Consider the following 18,154-nt stretch of genomic DNA (forward strand, 5'->3'; position numbering starts at 1 on the left):
CCATCTATCTCTAAACTGCTCCCTCCAACATAACATGAGCTGTTTATCCATCTATCTCTAAACTGCTCCCTCCAACATAACATGAACTGTTTATCCATCTATCTCTAAACTGCTCTCTCCAACATAACATGAGCTGTTTATCCATCTATCTCTAAACTGCTCCCCCCAACATAACATGAGCTGTTTATCCATCTATCTCTAAACTGCTCCCCCCAACATAACATGAGCTGTTTATCCATCTATCTCTAAACTGCTCCCCCCAACATAACATGAGCTGTTTATCCATCTATCTCTAAACTGCTCCCCCCAACATAACATGAGCTGTTTATCCATCTATCTCTAAACTGCTCCCTCCAACATAACATGAACTGTTTATCCATCTATCTCTAAACTGCTCCCTCCAACATAACATGAGCTGTTTATCCATCTATCTCTAAACTGCTCCCCCCAACATAACATGAGCTGTTTATCCATCTATCTCTAAACTGCTCCCTCCAACATAACATGAGCTGTTTATCCATCTATCTCTAAACTGCTCCCTCCAACATAACATGAGCTGTTTATCCATCTATCTCTAAACTGCTCCTCCAACATAACATGAGCTGTTTATCCAGAACACCTTGTATGAATGTGTGCATGCGTAGTGACGGGAACACTGGCATTGTGAGTGGCGTCATCTCTCTTAGGTGTTTGTCTCGTTTCATCAGCTTGGCCTTTCTCACTCCATCCCTCTCTCTCTCTCCCCCTGTCCCTCCCTCCCTGCTCTGTCAGATAGATGTGCCTGTCCCTCCCTCCCTGCTCTGTCAGATAGATGTGTCTGTCCCTCCCTCCCTGCTCTGTCAGATAGATGTGTCCCTCCCTCCCTCCCTGCTCTCTGTCAGATAGATGTGTCTGTCCCTCCCTCCCTGCTCTGTCAGATAGATGTGTCCCTCCCTCCCTCCCTGCTCTCTGTCAGATAGATGTGTCCCTCCCTCCCTGCTCTGTCAGATAGATGTGTCCCTCCCTCCCTCCCTGCTCTCTGTCAGATAGATGTGTCTGTCCCTCCCTCCCTGCTCTGTCAGATAGATGTGTCTGTCCCTCCCTCCCTGCTCTGTCAGATAGATGTGTCTGTCCCTCCCTCCCTGCTCTGTCAGATAGATGTGTCTGTCCCTCCCTCCCTGCTCTCTGTCAGATAGATGTGTCCCTCCCTCCCTCCCTGCTCTCTGTCAGATAGATGTGTCTGTCCCTCCCTCCCTGCTCTGTCAGATAGATGTGTCTGTCCCTCCCTCCCTCCCTGCTCTCTGTCAGATAGATGTGTCTGTCCCTCCCTGCTCTCTGTCAGATAGATGTGTCCCTCCCTCCCTCCCTGCTCTGTCAGATAGATGTGTCCCTCCCTCCCTCCCTGCTCTGTCAGATAGATGTGTCTGTCCCTCCCTCCCTGCTCTCTGTCAGATAGATGTGTCCCTCCCTCCCTGCTCTCTGTCAGATAGATGTGTCCCTCCCTCCCTGCTCTCTGTCAGATAGATATGTCCCTCTCTCCCTGCTCTCTGTCAGATAGATGTGTCCCTCCCTCCCTGCTCTCTGTCAGATAGATGTGTCCCTCCCTCCCTGCTCTCTGTCAGATAGATGTGTCCCTCCCTCCCTGCTCTCTGTCAGATAGATGTGTCTGTCCCTCCCTCCCTGCTCTCTGTCAGATAGATGTGTCCCTCCCTCCCTGCTCTCTGTCAGATAGATGTGTCTGTCCCTCCCTCCCTGCTCTCTGTCAGATAGATGTGTCTGTCCCTCCCTCCCTGCTCTCTGTCAGATAGATGTGTCCCTCCCTCCCTGCTCTCTGTCAGATAGATGTGTCTGTCCCTCCCTCCCTGCTCTCTGTCAGATAGATGTGTCCCTCCCTCCCTGCTCTCTGTCAGATAGATGTGTCTGTCCCTCCCTCCCTCCCTGCTCTCTGTCAGATAGATGTGTCTGTCCCTCCCTCCCTGCTCTCTGTCAGATAGATGTGTCCCTCCCTCCCTGCTCTCTGTCAGATAGATGTGTCTGTCCCTCCCTCCCTCCCTGCTCTCTGTCAGATAGATGTGTCTGTCCCTCCCTCCCTCCCTGCTCTCTGTCAGATAGATGTGTCTGTCCCTCCCTCCCTGCTCTCTGTCAGATAGATGTGTCCCTCCCTCCCTGCTCTGTCAGATAGATGTGTCTGTCCCTCCCTCCCTGCTCTCTGTCAGATAGATGTGTCCCTCCCTGCTCTCTGTCAGATAGATGTGTCTGTCCCTCCCTCCCTGCTCTGTCAGATAGATGTGTCTGTCCCTCCCTCCCTGCTCTCTGTCAGATAGATGTGTCTGTCCCTCCCTCCCTGCTCTGTCAGATAGATGTGTCTGTCCCTCCCTCCCTGCTCTCTGTCAGATAGATGTGTCCCTCCCTCCCTCCCTGCTCTCTGTCAGATATATGTGTCTGTCCCTCCCTCCCTGCTCTCTGTCAGATAGATGTGTCTGTCCCTCCCTCCCTGCTCTCTGTCAGATAGATGTGTCTGTCCCTCCCTCCCTCCCTACTCTGTCAGATAGATGTGTCCCTCCCTCCCTGCTCTCTGTCAGATAGATGTGTCTGTCCCTCCCTCCCTGCTCTCTGTCAGATAGATGTGTCTGTCCCTCCCTCCCTGCTCTCTGTCAGATAGATGTGTCTGTCCCTCCCTCCCTGCTCTCTGTCAGATAGATGTGTCCCTCCCTCCCTGCTCTCTGTCAGATAGATGTGTCCCTCCCTCCCTGCTCTCTGTCAGATAGATGTGTCCCTCCCTCCCTGCTCTCTGTCAGATAGATGTGTCTGTCCCTCCCTCCTGCTCACTGTCAGATAGATGTGTCCCTCCCTCCCTGCTCTGTCAGATAGATGTGTCTGTCCCTCCCTCCTGCTCACTGTCAGATAGATGTGTCCCTCCCTCCCTGCTCTCTGTCAGATAGATGTGTCCCTCCCTCCCTGCTCTCTGTCAGATAGATGTGTCTGTCCCTCCCTCCCTGCTCTCTGTCAGATAGATGTGTCCCTCCCTCCCTGCTCTCTGTCAGATAGATGTGTCTGTCCCTCCCTCTCTCCCTGCTCTCTGTCAGATAGATGTGTCTGTCCCTCCCTCCCTGCTCTCTGTCAGATAGATGTGTCTGTCCCTCCCTCCCTCCCTGCTCTCTGTCAGATAGATGTGTCTGTCCCTCCCTCCCTGCTCTCTGTCAGATAGATGTGTCTGTCCCTCCCTCCCTGCTCTCTGTCAGATAGATGTGTCTGTCCCTCCCCCCCTCCCTCCCTGCTCTCTGTCAGATAGATGTGTCCCTCCCTCCCTGCTCTCTGTCAGATAGATGTGTCTGTCCCTCCCTGCTCTGTCAGATAGATGTGTCTGTCCCTCCCTCCCTGCTCTCTGTCAGATAGATGTGTCCCTCCCTCCCTCCCTGCTCTCTGTCAGATAGATGTGTCTGTCCCTCCCTCCCTGCTCTGTCAGATAGATGTGTCTGTCCCTCCCTCCCTGCTCTCTGTCAGATAGATGTGTCTGTCCCTCCCTCCCTGCTCTGTCAGATAGATGTGTCTGTCCCTCCCTCCCTGCTCTCTGTCAGATAGATGTGTCCCTCCCTCCCTCCCTGCTCTCTGTCAGATATATGTGTCTGTCCCTCCCTCCCTGCTCTCTGTCAGATAGATGTGTCTGTCCCTCCCTCCCTCCCTACTCTGTCAGATAGATGTGTCCCTCCCTCCCTGCTCTCTGTCAGATAGATGTGTCTGTCCCTCCCTCCCTGCTCTCTGTCAGATAGATGTATCTGTCCCTCCCTCCCTGCTCTCTGTCACATAGATGTGTCTGTCCCTCCCTCCCTGCTCTCTGTCAGATAGATGTGTCCCTCCCTCCCTGCTCTCTGTCAGATATATGTGTCCCTCCCTCCCTGCTCTCTGTCAGATAGATGTGTCCCTCCCTCCCTGCTCTCTGTCAGATATATGTGTCTGTCCCTCCCTCCTGCTCACTGTCAGATAGATGTGTCCCTCCCTCCCTGCTCTGTCAGATAGATGTGTCTGTCCCTCCCTCCTGCTCACTGTCAGATAGATGTGTCCCTCCCTCCCTGCTCTCTGTCAGATAGATGTGTCCCTCCCTCCCTGCTCTCTGTCAGATAGATGTGTCTGTCCCTCCCTCCCTGCTCTCTGTCAGATAGATGTGTCCCTCCCTCCCTGCTCTCTGTCAGATAGATGTGTCTGTCCCTCCCTCTCTCCCTGCTCTCTGTCAGATAGATGTGTCTGTCCCTCCCTCCCTGCTCTCTGTCAGATAGATGTGTCTGTCCCTCCCTCCCTCCCTGCTCTCTGTCAGATAGATGTGTCTGTCCCTCCCTCCCTGCTCTCTGTCAGATAGATGTGTCTGTCCCTCCCTCCCTGCTCTCTGTCAGATAGATGTGTCTGTCCCTCCCTGCTCTCTGTCAGATAGATGTGTCTGTCCCTCCCTCCCTCCCTGCTCTCTGTCAGATAGATGTGTCTGTCCCTCCCCCCCTCCCTCCCTGCTCTCTGTCAGATAGATGTGTCCCTCCCTCCCTGCTCTCTGTCAGATAGATGTGTCTGTCCCTCCCTGCTCTCTGTCAGATAGATGTGTCTGTCCCTCCCTCCCTCCCTGCTCTCTGTCAGATAGATGTGTCTGTCCCTCCCTCCCTGCTCTCTGTCAGATAGATGTGTCTGTCCCTCCCTCCCTGCTCTCTGTCAGATAGATGTGTCTGTCCCTCCCTGCTCTCTGTCAGATAGATGTGTCTGTCCCTCCCTCCCTCCCTGCTCTCTGTCAGATAGATGTGTCTGTCCCTCCCCCCCTCCCTCCCTGCTCTCTGTCAGATAGATGTGTCCCTCCCTCCCTGCTCTCTGTCAGATAGATGTGTCTGTCCCTCCCTGCTCTCTGTCAGATAGATGTGTCTGTCCCTCCCTCCCTGCTCTCTGTCAGATAGATGTGTCTGTCCCTCCCTCCCTGCTCTCTGTCAGATAGATGTGTCTGTCCCTCCCTCCCTGCTCTCTGTCAGATAGATGTGTCCCTCCCTCCCTGCTCTCTGTCAGATAGATGTGTCTGTCCCTCCCTGCTCTCTGTCAGATAGATGTGTCTGTCCCTCCCTCCCTGCTCTCTGTCAGATAGATGTGTCTGTCCCTCCCCCCCTCCCTCCCTGCTCTCTGTCAGATAGATGTGTCTGTCCCTCCCTCCCTGCTCTCTGTCAGATAGATGTGTCTGTCCCTCCCTCCCTGCTCTCTGTCAGATAGATGTGTCTGTCCCTCCCTGCTCTCTGTCAGATAGATGTGTCTGTCCCTCCCCCCCTCCCTCCCTGCTCTCTGTCAGATAGATGTGTCCCTCCCTCCCTGCTCTCTGTCAGATAGATGTGTCTGTCCCTCCCTGCTCTCTGTCAGATAGATGTGTCTGTCCCTCCCTCCCTGCTCTCTGTCAGATAGATGTGTCCCTCCCTCCCTGCTCTCTGTCAGATAGATGTGTCTGTCCCTCCCTGCTCTCTGTCAGATAGATGTGTCTGTCCCTCCCTCCCTGCTCTCTGTCAGATAGATGTGTCTGTCCCTCCCCCCCTCCCTCCCTGCTCTCTGTCAGATAGATGTGTCTGTCCCTCCCTCCCTGCTCTCTGTCAGATAGATGTGTCTGTCCCTCCCCCCCTCCCTCCCTGCTCTCTGTCAGATAGATGTGTCTGTCCCTCCCTCCCTGCTCTCTGTCAGATAGATGTGTCCCTCCCTCCCTGCTCTCTGTCAGATAGATGTGTCTGTCGAGCACTCTGCAGCGTCTGCTATTGTGGGTAAATTACATCGCCTTTTAAAAATAGAACAGGCAGCTACACTGCGGAGGGGGGGGGGGGGGTCTGTGGCCTGAGGCAACATTACATGTTGAAAATAAGCTGTAAATTAAGACGGCAAAAGAGCAAGAATGAGGTTCAGTCTGCCCTGTACCTCTGAAATGGGTACATCTTGTTCTCATAGCCATGCTGTATATTCCCAGTGTGTTTGTGTGCTTCTATGTAGGTTACTGCTGCTATGCTGCATGCTCCTCTTTACTGACTGATGATGGAAGGCACACAGCTGACTTCCAACACAAAATGCAATTAAACGCCTCTTTTCATTTGTCAAATTCATATCTGGCTTAGCAGCTTCACTCTCAAAAAGACGGCTTTATGTTGAGTTTATATACTATTATTTTATCAAATGTAAAGTGTACATATCTTTGAAGCAGAGAGCATTTGGAGAGTGACTCACCTGGTAGAGCACGTGCCACAAAGGCTTAGTCCTTTGAGCAGCCGACCCGGGTTCCAATCCGACCCGTGGTCCTTTGCCGCATGTCATCCTCTCTCTCTCTTCTCTCCCCACCGTATCTGTCTGCCTACTGTCCTATCAAATAAGTTTTTATTTTTTATTGACCGCAAACATAATATATGTATAGAAATGTAAATGTAGTGGATGATGCTGACATATATGAACATAATCATATAATAATAATACATCATATAAATCCTCAATCATATAAACATAATAATTTACTTGGGACATTGTTCCCAGGATGTCCATCAGTATGCAGCAGGCAACTAAAACGCTCTGTCTCTGTATTTCTCTTTATTTTACATGTTCACAAGCGTTCTCTCCCCCCCCCCCCTCCCCCACGCCTCTCTGCACAGACAGTGTGGGTACTTCCCCCCCCCCCCCCCCTCCCCACGCCTCTCTGCACAGACAGTGTGGGTACTCCCCCCCCCCCCCCCCCTCCCCGCTCCTCTCTGCACAGACAGTGTGGGTACCCCCCCCCCCCTCCCCACGCCTCTCTGCACAGACAGTGTGGGTACCCCCCCCCCCCCTCCCCGCTCCTCTCTGCACAGACAGTGTGGGTACTCCCCCCCCCCCCCCCTCCCCGCTCCTCTCTGCACAGACAGTGTGGGTACCCCCCCCCCCCTCCCCACGCCTCTCTGCACAGACAGTGTGGGTACCCCCCCCCCCCTCCCCACGCCTCTCTGCACAGACAGTGTGGGTACTCCCCCCCCCCCCCCCCCCCCCATGCCTCTCTGCACAGACAGTGTGGGTACTCCCCCCCCCCTCCCCGCTCCTCTCTGCACAGACAGTGTGGGTACTCCCCCCCCCCCCCCCCCATGCCTCTCTGCACAGACAGTGTAGGTACTCCCCCCCCCTCCCCGCTCCTCTCTGCACAGACAGTGTGGGTACTCCCTCCCCGCTCCTCTCTGCACAGACAGTGTGGGCGCTCCCCCCTCTCCCCGCTCCTCTCTGCACAGACAGTGTGGGCGCTCCCCCCTCTCCCCGCTCCTCTCTGCACAGACAGTGTGGCCGCTCCCCCGCTCCTCTCTGCACAGACAGTGTGGGCGCTCCCCCCCTCCCCTCCCCTCTGCACAGACAGTGTGGGCGCTCCCCCCCCTCCCTCCCCATGCCTCTCTGCACAGACAGTGTGGGCGCTCCCCCCCCTCCCCGCTCCTCTCTGCACAGACAGTGTGGGCGCTCCCCCCCCCTCCCCGCTCCTCTCTGCACAGACAGTGTGGGCGCTCCCCCCCCTCCCCGCTCCTCTCTGCACAGACAGTGTGGGCGCTCCCCCCCCCTCCCCGCTCCTCTCTGCACAGACAGTGTGGGCGCTCCCCCCCCTCCCCGCTCCTCTCTGCACAGACAGTGTGGGCGCTCCCCCCCCTCCCCGCTCCTCTCTGCACAGACAGTGTGGGCGCTCCCCCCCCTCCCCGCTCCTCTCTGCACAGACAGTGTGGGCGCTCCCCCCCCTCCCCGCGCCTCTCTGCACAGACAGTGTGGGCGCTCCCCCCCCCTCCCCCGCTCCTCTCTGCACAGACAGTGTGGGCGCCCCCCCCCCTCCCCGCGCCTCTCTGCACAGACAGTGTGGGCGCTCCCCCCCCCTCCCCACGCCTCTCTGCACAGACAGTGTGGGCGCTCCCCCTCCCCTCTCTGCACAGACAGTGTGGGCGCTCCCCCCTCCCTTCTCTGCACAGACAGTGTGGGCGCTCCCCCCCCTCCCCACGCCTCTCTGCACAGACAGTGTGGGCGCTCCCCCCTCCCCTCTCTGCACAGACAGTGTGGGTGCTCCCCCCCCCCTCCCCCTCCCCGCTCCTCTCTGCACAGACAGTGTGGGCGCTCCTGTGGAGTCTGAGTACTCGAGTATTGATTGTGAGTCTTCTATCAGGGGAACGGGAGATTTAAATGGATACTATGACAAGTGACAACCCCCTCTCCGGTTACCCTGAAGCCCCACTCGTTACGCGCCAACCTCGGCTGCTCTGATTGGGCCTCATTATAGACATTTCTTTGGACTTACTCATATACATTTATTACACTTCAATTTGTTGTTTTGCTTTTTTTTCTATTATGCGCTAAAACTTTATTGTGAATTGTGAATGATTACACTTGGCAGTATAAATGAATTTACCTCAAGCACACACAAGGAACTTGGCCCTCATTCCTATATTTTTTTATGTCATCCTAGATTGTCTTGAACTTAGTTTAAATGATCAAAGAAAAACATAAGAAAATGATGAGTGTTCAAACCTTGGATAATAATAGAAATCGGTGTTGGTATAACATACCAAATTAATGGTTTTGAGTATTTTTCATAAATCACAACTTTGGCTTGGCTTTGTGAGTGAGAACCGAAACGAGTTTGTCGTCTTCAGTCACATGGTTGATTGATATCCTTCCATAATCCCGTCTCTTAACAGCTGGTGTGTGTGTTTGTCTCTCCAGTCGGTTGCAGAGGGCTTCAAAGAAGCGGTCCAGTATGTGCTTCCTCAGCTCATGATGGTTCCAGTGTACCACTGTCTGCACTACTTTGACTTGCTGCAGGTATGTCAGGTCACAGCAGTACCACGGATTCATGAGATCGTTTCAGTTTCGCTCTTTGTGCACAAATGACACAGCCATTCATTTCTAACGGGAGATTACTTTGTCAATAGTCTCGCTGGCCAGCCTCCCCTCCCTTCCGGGAGAGTCGTCTGGCTGCACGGAAGCAGGCAACTGGGATAAGCCCTCCCCTGCTCTACAGCTGCTCCCCATTGGAGCGACTGTTTCAGTCGCTGCCGGATGTCCGCTCCCGGCTTATTACAAGCTCTGTCATTGGCTCCGACCATGTCAATCAGAGCGGCTTCCGCTCCCTCCTCCCTGTGTGTCGCTGTAAATAGTGCCCTGCCGCCTCAGTGAAAACAACAACGCTAACTAGCTAGCAAGCTAACGGCAGAAACCTACACGCTAGCTCGTTGCTACATGCTGAAAATGGCAAGTTGGATTGTTGGAAAGTATTTTCCAAGGGCACTGCCGCTATGCGCCGCGCATCGCAATCCCACTATGGAGAGCTGCGCCGCCAGACTCATCTCACTGTAGGGAGGGGAGGCTTAGCCTGGGTAAACCCATCCCCCACGTGACCTGCTCTCAGACCTGTTCTCAGGTCACGTGGTGGCTGGGTTTACCTAGGCTAGGGGAGGCTGGCCAGCGAGACTACTTTGTCAAAATAAAATGCAGTAAAAAAAGAAGGAACAATCACAACCCATATTAATGTGTTCATGATATCACTCTATAGTACTACATCCATGTTTGATTTAGAGCATTTGCATGTTTGAATTGCACATATTGGATCGACATATTTGCTATTCAACTGATCTGATTGTTAGATTTAGAATGTTGGTTAGAGAAGCTGTTGCCATGGTGAAGTCGCTCTAGGACCAAACACTGTGGCCTACTTCCTGTTTTGTCCCAGGGTTTGTTAGCCATCAGCCTTTTCCCGCCCTGATTATCATATCATGTGTCTCTGAATCTCCGCATTCATATTCTGCTTCGGCTAAATCATTTTTTAATAGACTGGTTTACACTAGCCTGGGTAAACCCAGCCTTCTATGTACTATCAGTCACCAAGAAACTTACGCTATAGGCATAGTCTGTGATGTCACGTTGAAGGCTGGGTTTACACTGCTACACTAAAAGGTTAAACAGCATTAGGCCAGGGCTTATTAATTATTGATTTCATTTTGAATTCCTCTAAATTTACAATTTACTGATTTACTGATTGTGTGTGCATCTCTTTGCCACAAGAGATTACGGTATATGCCAACTGTGCTATAGTTTGATATAAACTAAACTACATAATAGTTTATTATATAGTCTGTTTCATGAAAAGCCCTTCCGTCAAAATGTAACTGGCAATCCCTAACGCTGCCCTGCCATTTATCCAAATGGGTTGGGTTTTGTGTTCTGAAGTATAGTGAGTGACATATTTGTTGTGTTTTCTGCTCATTTTGCAGCAACTCCAGGAGCGCAGTGAAGACCAGGATGACAGAGAGTGTCTGAAACAGGCCATCACAGCACTGCTTAACCTTCAGTCTAGCGTGGAGCGTATCTACGGCAAACACCAGCCCCGCCGTAAACCCGGGTGAGCATAATCTACAGGCATTTATTTAGTCTACATTACAAAACAAGTCTGTCTATCATTATGCCCAGTGGGGGAAATTGGTTGCAATTTGAAGCTTCACAAAATACAATTCACAATATTAACAATTCTACCAAAAACCTGACGGTGCAAAAGATATGCAACTGCACCGCATGGGCCCATGTTTTTTTCACTCGTGATATCTCTGTGGCTTAATTGTTGCATTATGCGTTTTGACTCCATTTTCTGACGCCGATACTCCCTCCTCCTCCTCCTCCTCCAGCGAGCCCATGTACCGCCTGTACAGCAGGCAGGTTCGTAGCAAACAGCTCGCCATCAAACGCATGAACGAGATCCAGAAAAGCATCGACGGCTGGGAGGGCAAAGACATCGGCCAGTGCTGCAGCGAGTTCATCCTGGAGGGGCCGCTGCTGCGCGCGGGCGCCAAGCACGAGCGGCACAACTTCCTGTTTGACGGCCTCATGATCAGCTGCAAGGCCAATCAGAGCTCACGACTGCCCGGCTCGGGCAGCGGGGCGGAGTACCGGCTGAAGGAGAAGTTCGTCCTGAGGAAGATCCGCATCGTGGACCGCGAGGACTCGCCGGAGCTGCGGCACGCCTTTGAACTGATAGGCAAGGACGAGAACTGTGCCGTGTTCTGCGCGCGGACGGCCGAGGAGAAGGCGGCGTGGATGGCGGCGCTGGTGACTCTGCAGTACCGCTCCACTCTGGACCGCATGCTGGACACGGTGCTGCAGCACGAGGAGCAGGCTCAGCCGCTCAGACTGCCCTCCCCGGAGGTTTACCGCTTCGCCGTGCAGGACTCTGAGGAGAACATTGTGTTCGAGGACAGAGTGCAGAGCAAAACCGGCATCCCCATCATCAAAGCCGGCACAGTGGTCAAGCTCATAGAGAGGCTCACCTACCACATGTACGCTGGTAAGTTGCTGCAGCAGGTCTTCTTGTGGAAAAGAAAGATATTTGAAATATTAACATTTAGGGCAATTAGATTTTTTTATTTGATTTATGATCATGTGTTGAAAGCCCTCGTTTCCTTCATTCTCTGCATTATTACTTGACTCCTGTGTCCTTGCCCCTCTAGATCCTAACTTTGTGCGGACGTTTCTCACCACATACCGATCCTTCTGCAAGCCGCAGGAGCTGCTCAGCCTGCTGATAGACAGGTACTGTATTGTCGGAGGAGGCGTCCTTTCACCACAATTGTCATTGCTGTAGATCAGTCGTTCCCAAACCGTCGTACGTGGTACGTGGAGGTACTACAGGGAGTACTTGAGAGAAAGGGGAAAATGGAAAAATGTCAGAATAAATCATGAAAATAAATGAAACCTTCAAATAAATCTGCTCAGGAGGCACTCATTGCAACTCTTTCACGGCATTTCTTATTTGTAATGTTATATTCTTCAAAAGGTGGGTTATCATATGCTATAGTTTTCTCTTGCACTTTTCTAAGCAAAATGTAGTCGGGTAAAGGGGTACGTGGATGCAGAAATCAGGGAAACGGGGTACTGAAGCCAAAGAACCACTGCTGTAGATGTTTAAAATATAGGTCTGGTTATTTTCGACTCTGGCCTTATTTTTGTCATTTTTACCGTTATGACGATTGATTGTGTTCAAAATGTCCTCACTTGTTTCACCATAGAACTTTACCTGCAGTTTGCAGATGGCAGGAGGCAGGAACATGGATATCATATAATTAGAGATGACATGGTTTTGTAGGTATGCTGAAAGATCATTCATTTTCCTAGGATTGAGATCCCTGAGCCCGAGCCGACCGAGGCCGACAGACAGGCTCTCTGGAACGGTGATCAGCCAATGGCAGCCGAGCTCCAGAGGTTCCGGAAGGAATACGTTCAGCCGGTCCAACTCAGGTAAGAAGACAACCGGCCAATCAGAGCCGATTCTGTCGCAGTTGTTTCTTCTTGTACTGACTTACAAGGCCAAAGAGCTGTAACTGCATATATCATAAATCTGAGGAAAATAAGTATTGTTGGTGCATCATTTAGTAGAATTAACGGGTATCATTGATGTAGGTGTGAATGTGCGGCGCGCCTTGCTCAGCAGCTCCTTCTCAACAGGTGGACGGGCAGGTTAACACACCTGCATACCGACATGCAGAGACGAGACATGAATCAAACCTTAAAATGTATTTTCTGAAACCAAACGCGTCTTAACGTTATTGTCACTCAGTGACGACGAAAATGTTATTAAAAGCAGTAGAATGGACAATTATAGGCTAATTAAAGGATGGGTTTTCCGTGGGGAATATGAATATATATTAAATCTCACGCCCCTAAGGTTTTCGAATCCGTTGAAATTCTTGAAATTGGAGCTTCACTCCCAGAGATATCAAGCATCTCTCACATATTTTTTGGGCCAGCCGACGCGTTTCGCGTCATCTGGCCTAAGTCCGCCTTGCGGAAGTCGTGCACCTATGAACTACAACTGTTGTTGGCCATGGTCCCGCCTCTAGAGGTCCTCCACGCCCCTTCAGAGGCCTTGACAAAAACCAAAAGGCAGCCATCTTTTCAACCGCCTAGCCTGCTGTAGCTAATATTAGCTTCCCATAGTTCCTTGCAAAGAGACCATTATCTCGGGAACGGAAGCACTAATCGACACGGGACTGGCGGCATTGGAAAGCTCGTCAAATTTTACATCTAGTAGTAGGTGGGTTGAAGTAACGAAATCAACGCTGAGCAATGTACCCGTTTTTACACATTTTTACAGAAAATAGTTACAACATCAGATGCGCGTAACTCCTACGAAAATGCCTTAAATTGCATGAATTTTTTTTTATGAAGACATCTCCCGACATATATACTACCGTTTACATTTGGTGCAATTTGGAGGCAATTTTATTTTCGATTTATTTCTTGTTCTTTGTATATTTTATTGTCGAAGCCTTCTTCTTCTTCTTCTTTGAGTTTTATGGCGGTTGGCAAACATATATGTGCATTACCGCCACCTACTGGAGTTTGATATCAGCCAAATGCCTGAGGGGTGGGCATAAAAACGAAGGCCACGCGAGCCCAGTGCATTGTGGGAAATGTAGTATTTCGAGTCCCCGCACCCGCACCTCCCCCCCACCACCCCCCCCCACACACAGAGTGGATTTCGGTTGATATCTCTGTGAGTAAACCTCCAATTTCAAAAATTTCAACGGATTCGAAAACCTTAGGGGCGTGAGATTTAATATATATTCATATTCCCCACGGAAAACCCATCCTTTAAACTTCACGAGCTCAGCTGGTGAAGTTTCATTTACTGATGGAAGAAAAGGTAAGAATAGGCTGTTAGTTACCTGTAGCCTTCATCTGAGAACTGAAAGCACTTGCCGGTGATGTGAGCATTATATCCTTTATTTTTATTTTTTATATAACACTTTATTTGTAACTTTTTAATTTATCAGATATGATATCAGTATACAATTATCTCGAGTCACAAATATCCACAGAAAAAGAATCCCAAAAATAACCATAGACAGAACAAAACCAAAATCAAACGGATCACAAAAAACATATAAGCAAAAACAAAAAAGGTGCACCATTCATTATAGGACAGTCCACAGTTCCAGGTCAACTATTCACATAGTTTATTAGGGGGTCCCAGGTTTTGTGGAATATATCCATATTTATTTTTATGTATATTTTATTTTTATTTATCAATTATTTTTATTTTTTTTCATGACTCCGCTTTCGTTTTTCTCATTCATCGTCTCAGACAACCCCCTGCGAATTCCACTGCGGGCACCATTTAACAATCCCCTTTGTGGAATTAGTGGGCTCTTGCCTGAGACTCGGCATGCAATGCAGCGTGTATCAGCATCGACGCTGCACGGCACGCAAACATTTCTCCCCCAAGCTTGCATTTTGGGCCCTTCAGTTTGATTGACTGGTCAGAAGCATGGATGGCACAGGGAATTTACGGCAATCTCCAGATTAGAGGCTATAGCCTGCTATCAATTGTAGGGCTGCAACTAACGATTATTTTGATAATCGATTAATCTGTCGATTATCTTCTCGATTAATTGATTAGTTGTTTGGTCTATAAAATGTAAAAAAATGGTAGCAAATGACGATCAGTGTTTCCCAAGCCCAAGATCATAACGATTAATCGATTATCAAAATAGTTGTCGATTAATTTGTGCCTTCTGTCCGTTAAACTGAAATCCTCCAGGACAGAAATGTCCAGGACCACTTTTTTCTAGCGGAAATGCTGCCCGTCGGTTAAGTCATACCATTCTTTCCCGCCAGTCCATGTTGCTGTTGGTGTGACGTACTGTATATTGTGCGAGACGAGAGATGTAGTTTGAACGGTTTCATACAAAACTAAGTGTTACATTTCAGTTTCATGACAAACTGCGACTTTCATGACTTGCGAACTTATTGTTTAAATTGACAAACCTCATAATGTGTACTTCATGGCACAATTTAAACAGGATCAAAAAATGATTGTCTTTCGTATGCTGCAACAGGAAGTAGGCGTGACTATGGCTCTGTTGTTTTTGTCTTCTGCTATTGATGTGATCGCCATGCTGTATACTTGCACTAAGTCAAAATCCTCGTATGTAATCTGATTACTTACTGTGGCTATTAAAGTGAATCCGAATCTGAATGGTCATTAAATGCTTAAAACAAGAAGTCACCACATGATAAAAAGTTAAGAGTACAGCACACAAAAAATCTATCAAAATAAAAGTGTTATATTTGATTGGTATGAGCCGAATCAATTAATTGCTCTGTCCTTGATGCCAAAACAGAATGTGAGGTCAATTAAAATAGCTGGATCTACAGTGTGAAAGACTGAGCTACAATCTAAAAGGATTCAAATCAAACTTTCACCCACATCTGCTGCTAAAACAACGTCACTTTAACGAGAAAAGTCTCTGTGCTGTGAATTGCTCTCTTCTCCTTAATTCAGAAAACCTATTAGTTGGCTTGGAACAACCTTCTCTAAAACCATAGATAAACTGTAGCAGTGCTAGCGTCTTTAACTGCTTCCTCATATTTTCTAATGAGGTCTTTTCAAAATGCCATGAAAGATTTCTAGTCTCTTTGCCTTCCGCTGTCGTTTGGCTCTCTTACACTCTCCTGTTAAGGCCCGAATGTTCCCATGGAGGAGCCATGGCAGTAGTTTAGTATTAGGCGACTTACCCTTATAAGGAGCAGCAGAGTCAAGAGTAGTCTAGTAGTCTGTGTGGTACTATAAAAACGGAGAGCTCCTCTGTTGGATTGCTGCAGTTAATGGCAGCTGCAATAAAAGTCTCTGAAAGCGTACTAGCAGAAACAGTTCAAAACTCAAGCCGGCAGACAGGTGCATGTTAGTTTCACATGAGGTATAACTTCAGACAGACAGGTGCATGTTAGTTTCACATGAGGTATAACTTCAGACAGACAGGTGCATGTTAGTTTCACATGAGGTATAACTTCAGGCAGACAGGTGCATGTTAGTTTCACATGAGGTATAACTTCAGGCAGACAGGTGCATGTTAGTTTCACATGAGGTATAACTTCAGACAGACAGGTGCATGTTAGTTTCACATGAGGTATAACTTCAGACAGGTGCATGTTAGTTTCACATGAGGTATAACTTCAGACAGACAGGTGCATGTTAGTTTCACATGAGGTATAACTTCAGACAGACAGGTGCATGTTAGTTTCACATGAGGTATAACTTCAGACAGACAGGTGCATGTTAGTTTCACATGAGGTATAACTTCAGACAGGTGCATGTTAGTTTCACATGAGGTATAACTTCAGACAGACAGGTGCATGTTAGTTTCACATGAGGTATAACTTCAGACAGACAGGTGCATGTTAGTTTCACATGAGGTATAACTTCAGACAGACAGGTGCATGTTAGTTTCACATGAGGTATAACTTCAGACAGGTGCATGTTAGTTTCACATGAGGTATAACTTCAGGCAGACAGGTGCATGTTAGTTTCACATGAGGTATAACTTCAGACAGACAGGTGCATGTTAGTTTCACATGAGGTATAACTTCAGACAGGTGCATGTTAGTTTCACATGAGGTATAACTTCAGACAGACAGGTGCATGTTAGTTTCACATGAGGTATAACTTCAGACAGACAGATGCATGTTAGTTTCACATGAGGTATAACTTCAGGCAGACAGGTGCATGTTAGTTTCACATGAGGTATAACTTCAGACAGACAGGTGCATGTTAGTTTCACATGAGGTATAACTTCAGGCAGACAGGTGCATGTTAGTTTCACATGAGGTATAACTTCAGACAGACAGGTGCATGTTAGTTTCACATGAGGTATAACTTCAGGGGGGGCAGACAGGTGCATGTTAGTTTCACATGAGGTATAACTTCAGACAGACAGGTGCATGTTAGTTTCACATGAGGTATAACTTCAGGCAGACAGGTGCATGTTAGTTTCACATGAGGTATAACTTCAGACAGACAGGTGCATGTTAGTTTCACATGAGGTATAACTTCAGGCAGACAGGTGCATGTTAGTTTCACATGAGGTATAACTTCAGACAGACAGGTGCATGTTAGTTTCACATGAGGTATAACTTCAGGCAGACAGGTGCATGTTAGTTTCACATGAGGTATAACTTCAGACAGACAGGTGCATGTTAGTTTCACATGAGGTATAACTTCAGACAGACAGGTGCATGTTAGTTTCACATGAGGTATAACTTCAGGGGGGGCAGACAGGTGCATGTTAGTTTCACATGAGGTATAACTTCAGACAGGTGCATGTTAGTTTCACATGAGGTATAACTTCAGACAGACAGGTGCATGTTAGTTTCACATGAGGTATAACTTCAGGGGGGGCAGACAGGTGCATGTTAGTTTCACATGAGGTATAACTTCAGACAGACAGGTGCATGTTAGTTTTACATGAGGTATAACTTCAGGCAGACAGGTGCATGTTAGTTTCACATGAGGTATAACTTCAGGCAGACAGGTGCATGTTAGTTTCACATGAGGTATAACTTCAGGGGGGGCAGACAGGTGCATGTTAGTTTCACATGAGGTATAACTTCAGACAGGTGCATGTTAGTTTCACATGAGGTATAACTTCAGGCAGACAGGTGCATGTTAGTTTCACATGAAGTATAACTTCAGGCAGACAGGTGCATGTTAGTTTCACATGAGGTATAACTTCAGACAGGTGCATGTTAGTTTCACATGAGGTATAACTTCAGGCAGACAGGTGCATGTTAGTTTCACATGAAGTATAACTTCAGGCAGACAGGTGCATGTTAGTTTCACATGAGGTATAACTTCAGACAGGTGCATGTTAGTTTCACATGAGGTATAACTTCAGGCAGACAGGTGCATGTTAGTTTCACATGAAGTATAACTTCAGGCAGACAGGTGCATGTTAGTTTCACATGAAGTATAACTTCAGGCAGACAGGTGCATGTTAGTTTCACATGAGGTATAACTTCAGGCAGACAGGTGCATGTTAGTTTCACATGAGGTATAACTTCAGACAGACAGGTGCATGTTAGTTTCACATGAGGTATAACTTCAGACAGACAGGTGCATGTTAGTTTCACATGAGGTATAACTTCAGGGGGGCAGACAGGTGCATGTTAGTTTCACATGAGGTATAACTTCAGACAGACAGGTGCATGTTAGTTTCACATGAGGTATAACTTCAGACAGACAGGTGCATGTTAGTTTCACATGAGGTATAACTTCAGGCAGACAGGTGCATGTTAGTTTCACATGAGGTATAACTTCAGACAGATGCATGTTAGTTTCACATGAGGTATAACTTCAGACAGGTGCATGTTA

The 18,154-nt window shown here is 48.9% G+C and overlaps 1 protein-coding gene across 2 annotated transcripts in view; it reads left to right on the plus strand.

Annotated features, from left to right (window-relative positions):
* The window catches only part of sos2 (son of sevenless homolog 2), a 98,285-nt gene that overhangs the window by 58,476 nt on the left and 21,655 nt on the right, over positions 1-18,154 (plus strand). For both annotated transcript variants that reach the window (XM_083633494.1, XM_083633495.1), the window contains exons 8-12: positions 8,680-8,778; positions 10,227-10,354; positions 10,635-11,290; positions 11,454-11,535; positions 12,118-12,240. In XM_083633494.1, the coding sequence (XP_083489620.1) occupies positions 8,680-8,778; positions 10,227-10,354; positions 10,635-11,290; positions 11,454-11,535; positions 12,118-12,240 (1,088 nt within the window). The remainder of the gene's footprint in view (positions 1-8,679; positions 8,779-10,226; positions 10,355-10,634; positions 11,291-11,453; positions 11,536-12,117; positions 12,241-18,154) is intronic.

This window comes from Poromitra crassiceps (assembly GCF_964638095.1).
Source record: "Poromitra crassiceps genome assembly, chromosome: 3".
NCBI lineage: Eukaryota > Metazoa > Chordata > Actinopteri > Beryciformes > Melamphaidae > Poromitra > Poromitra crassiceps.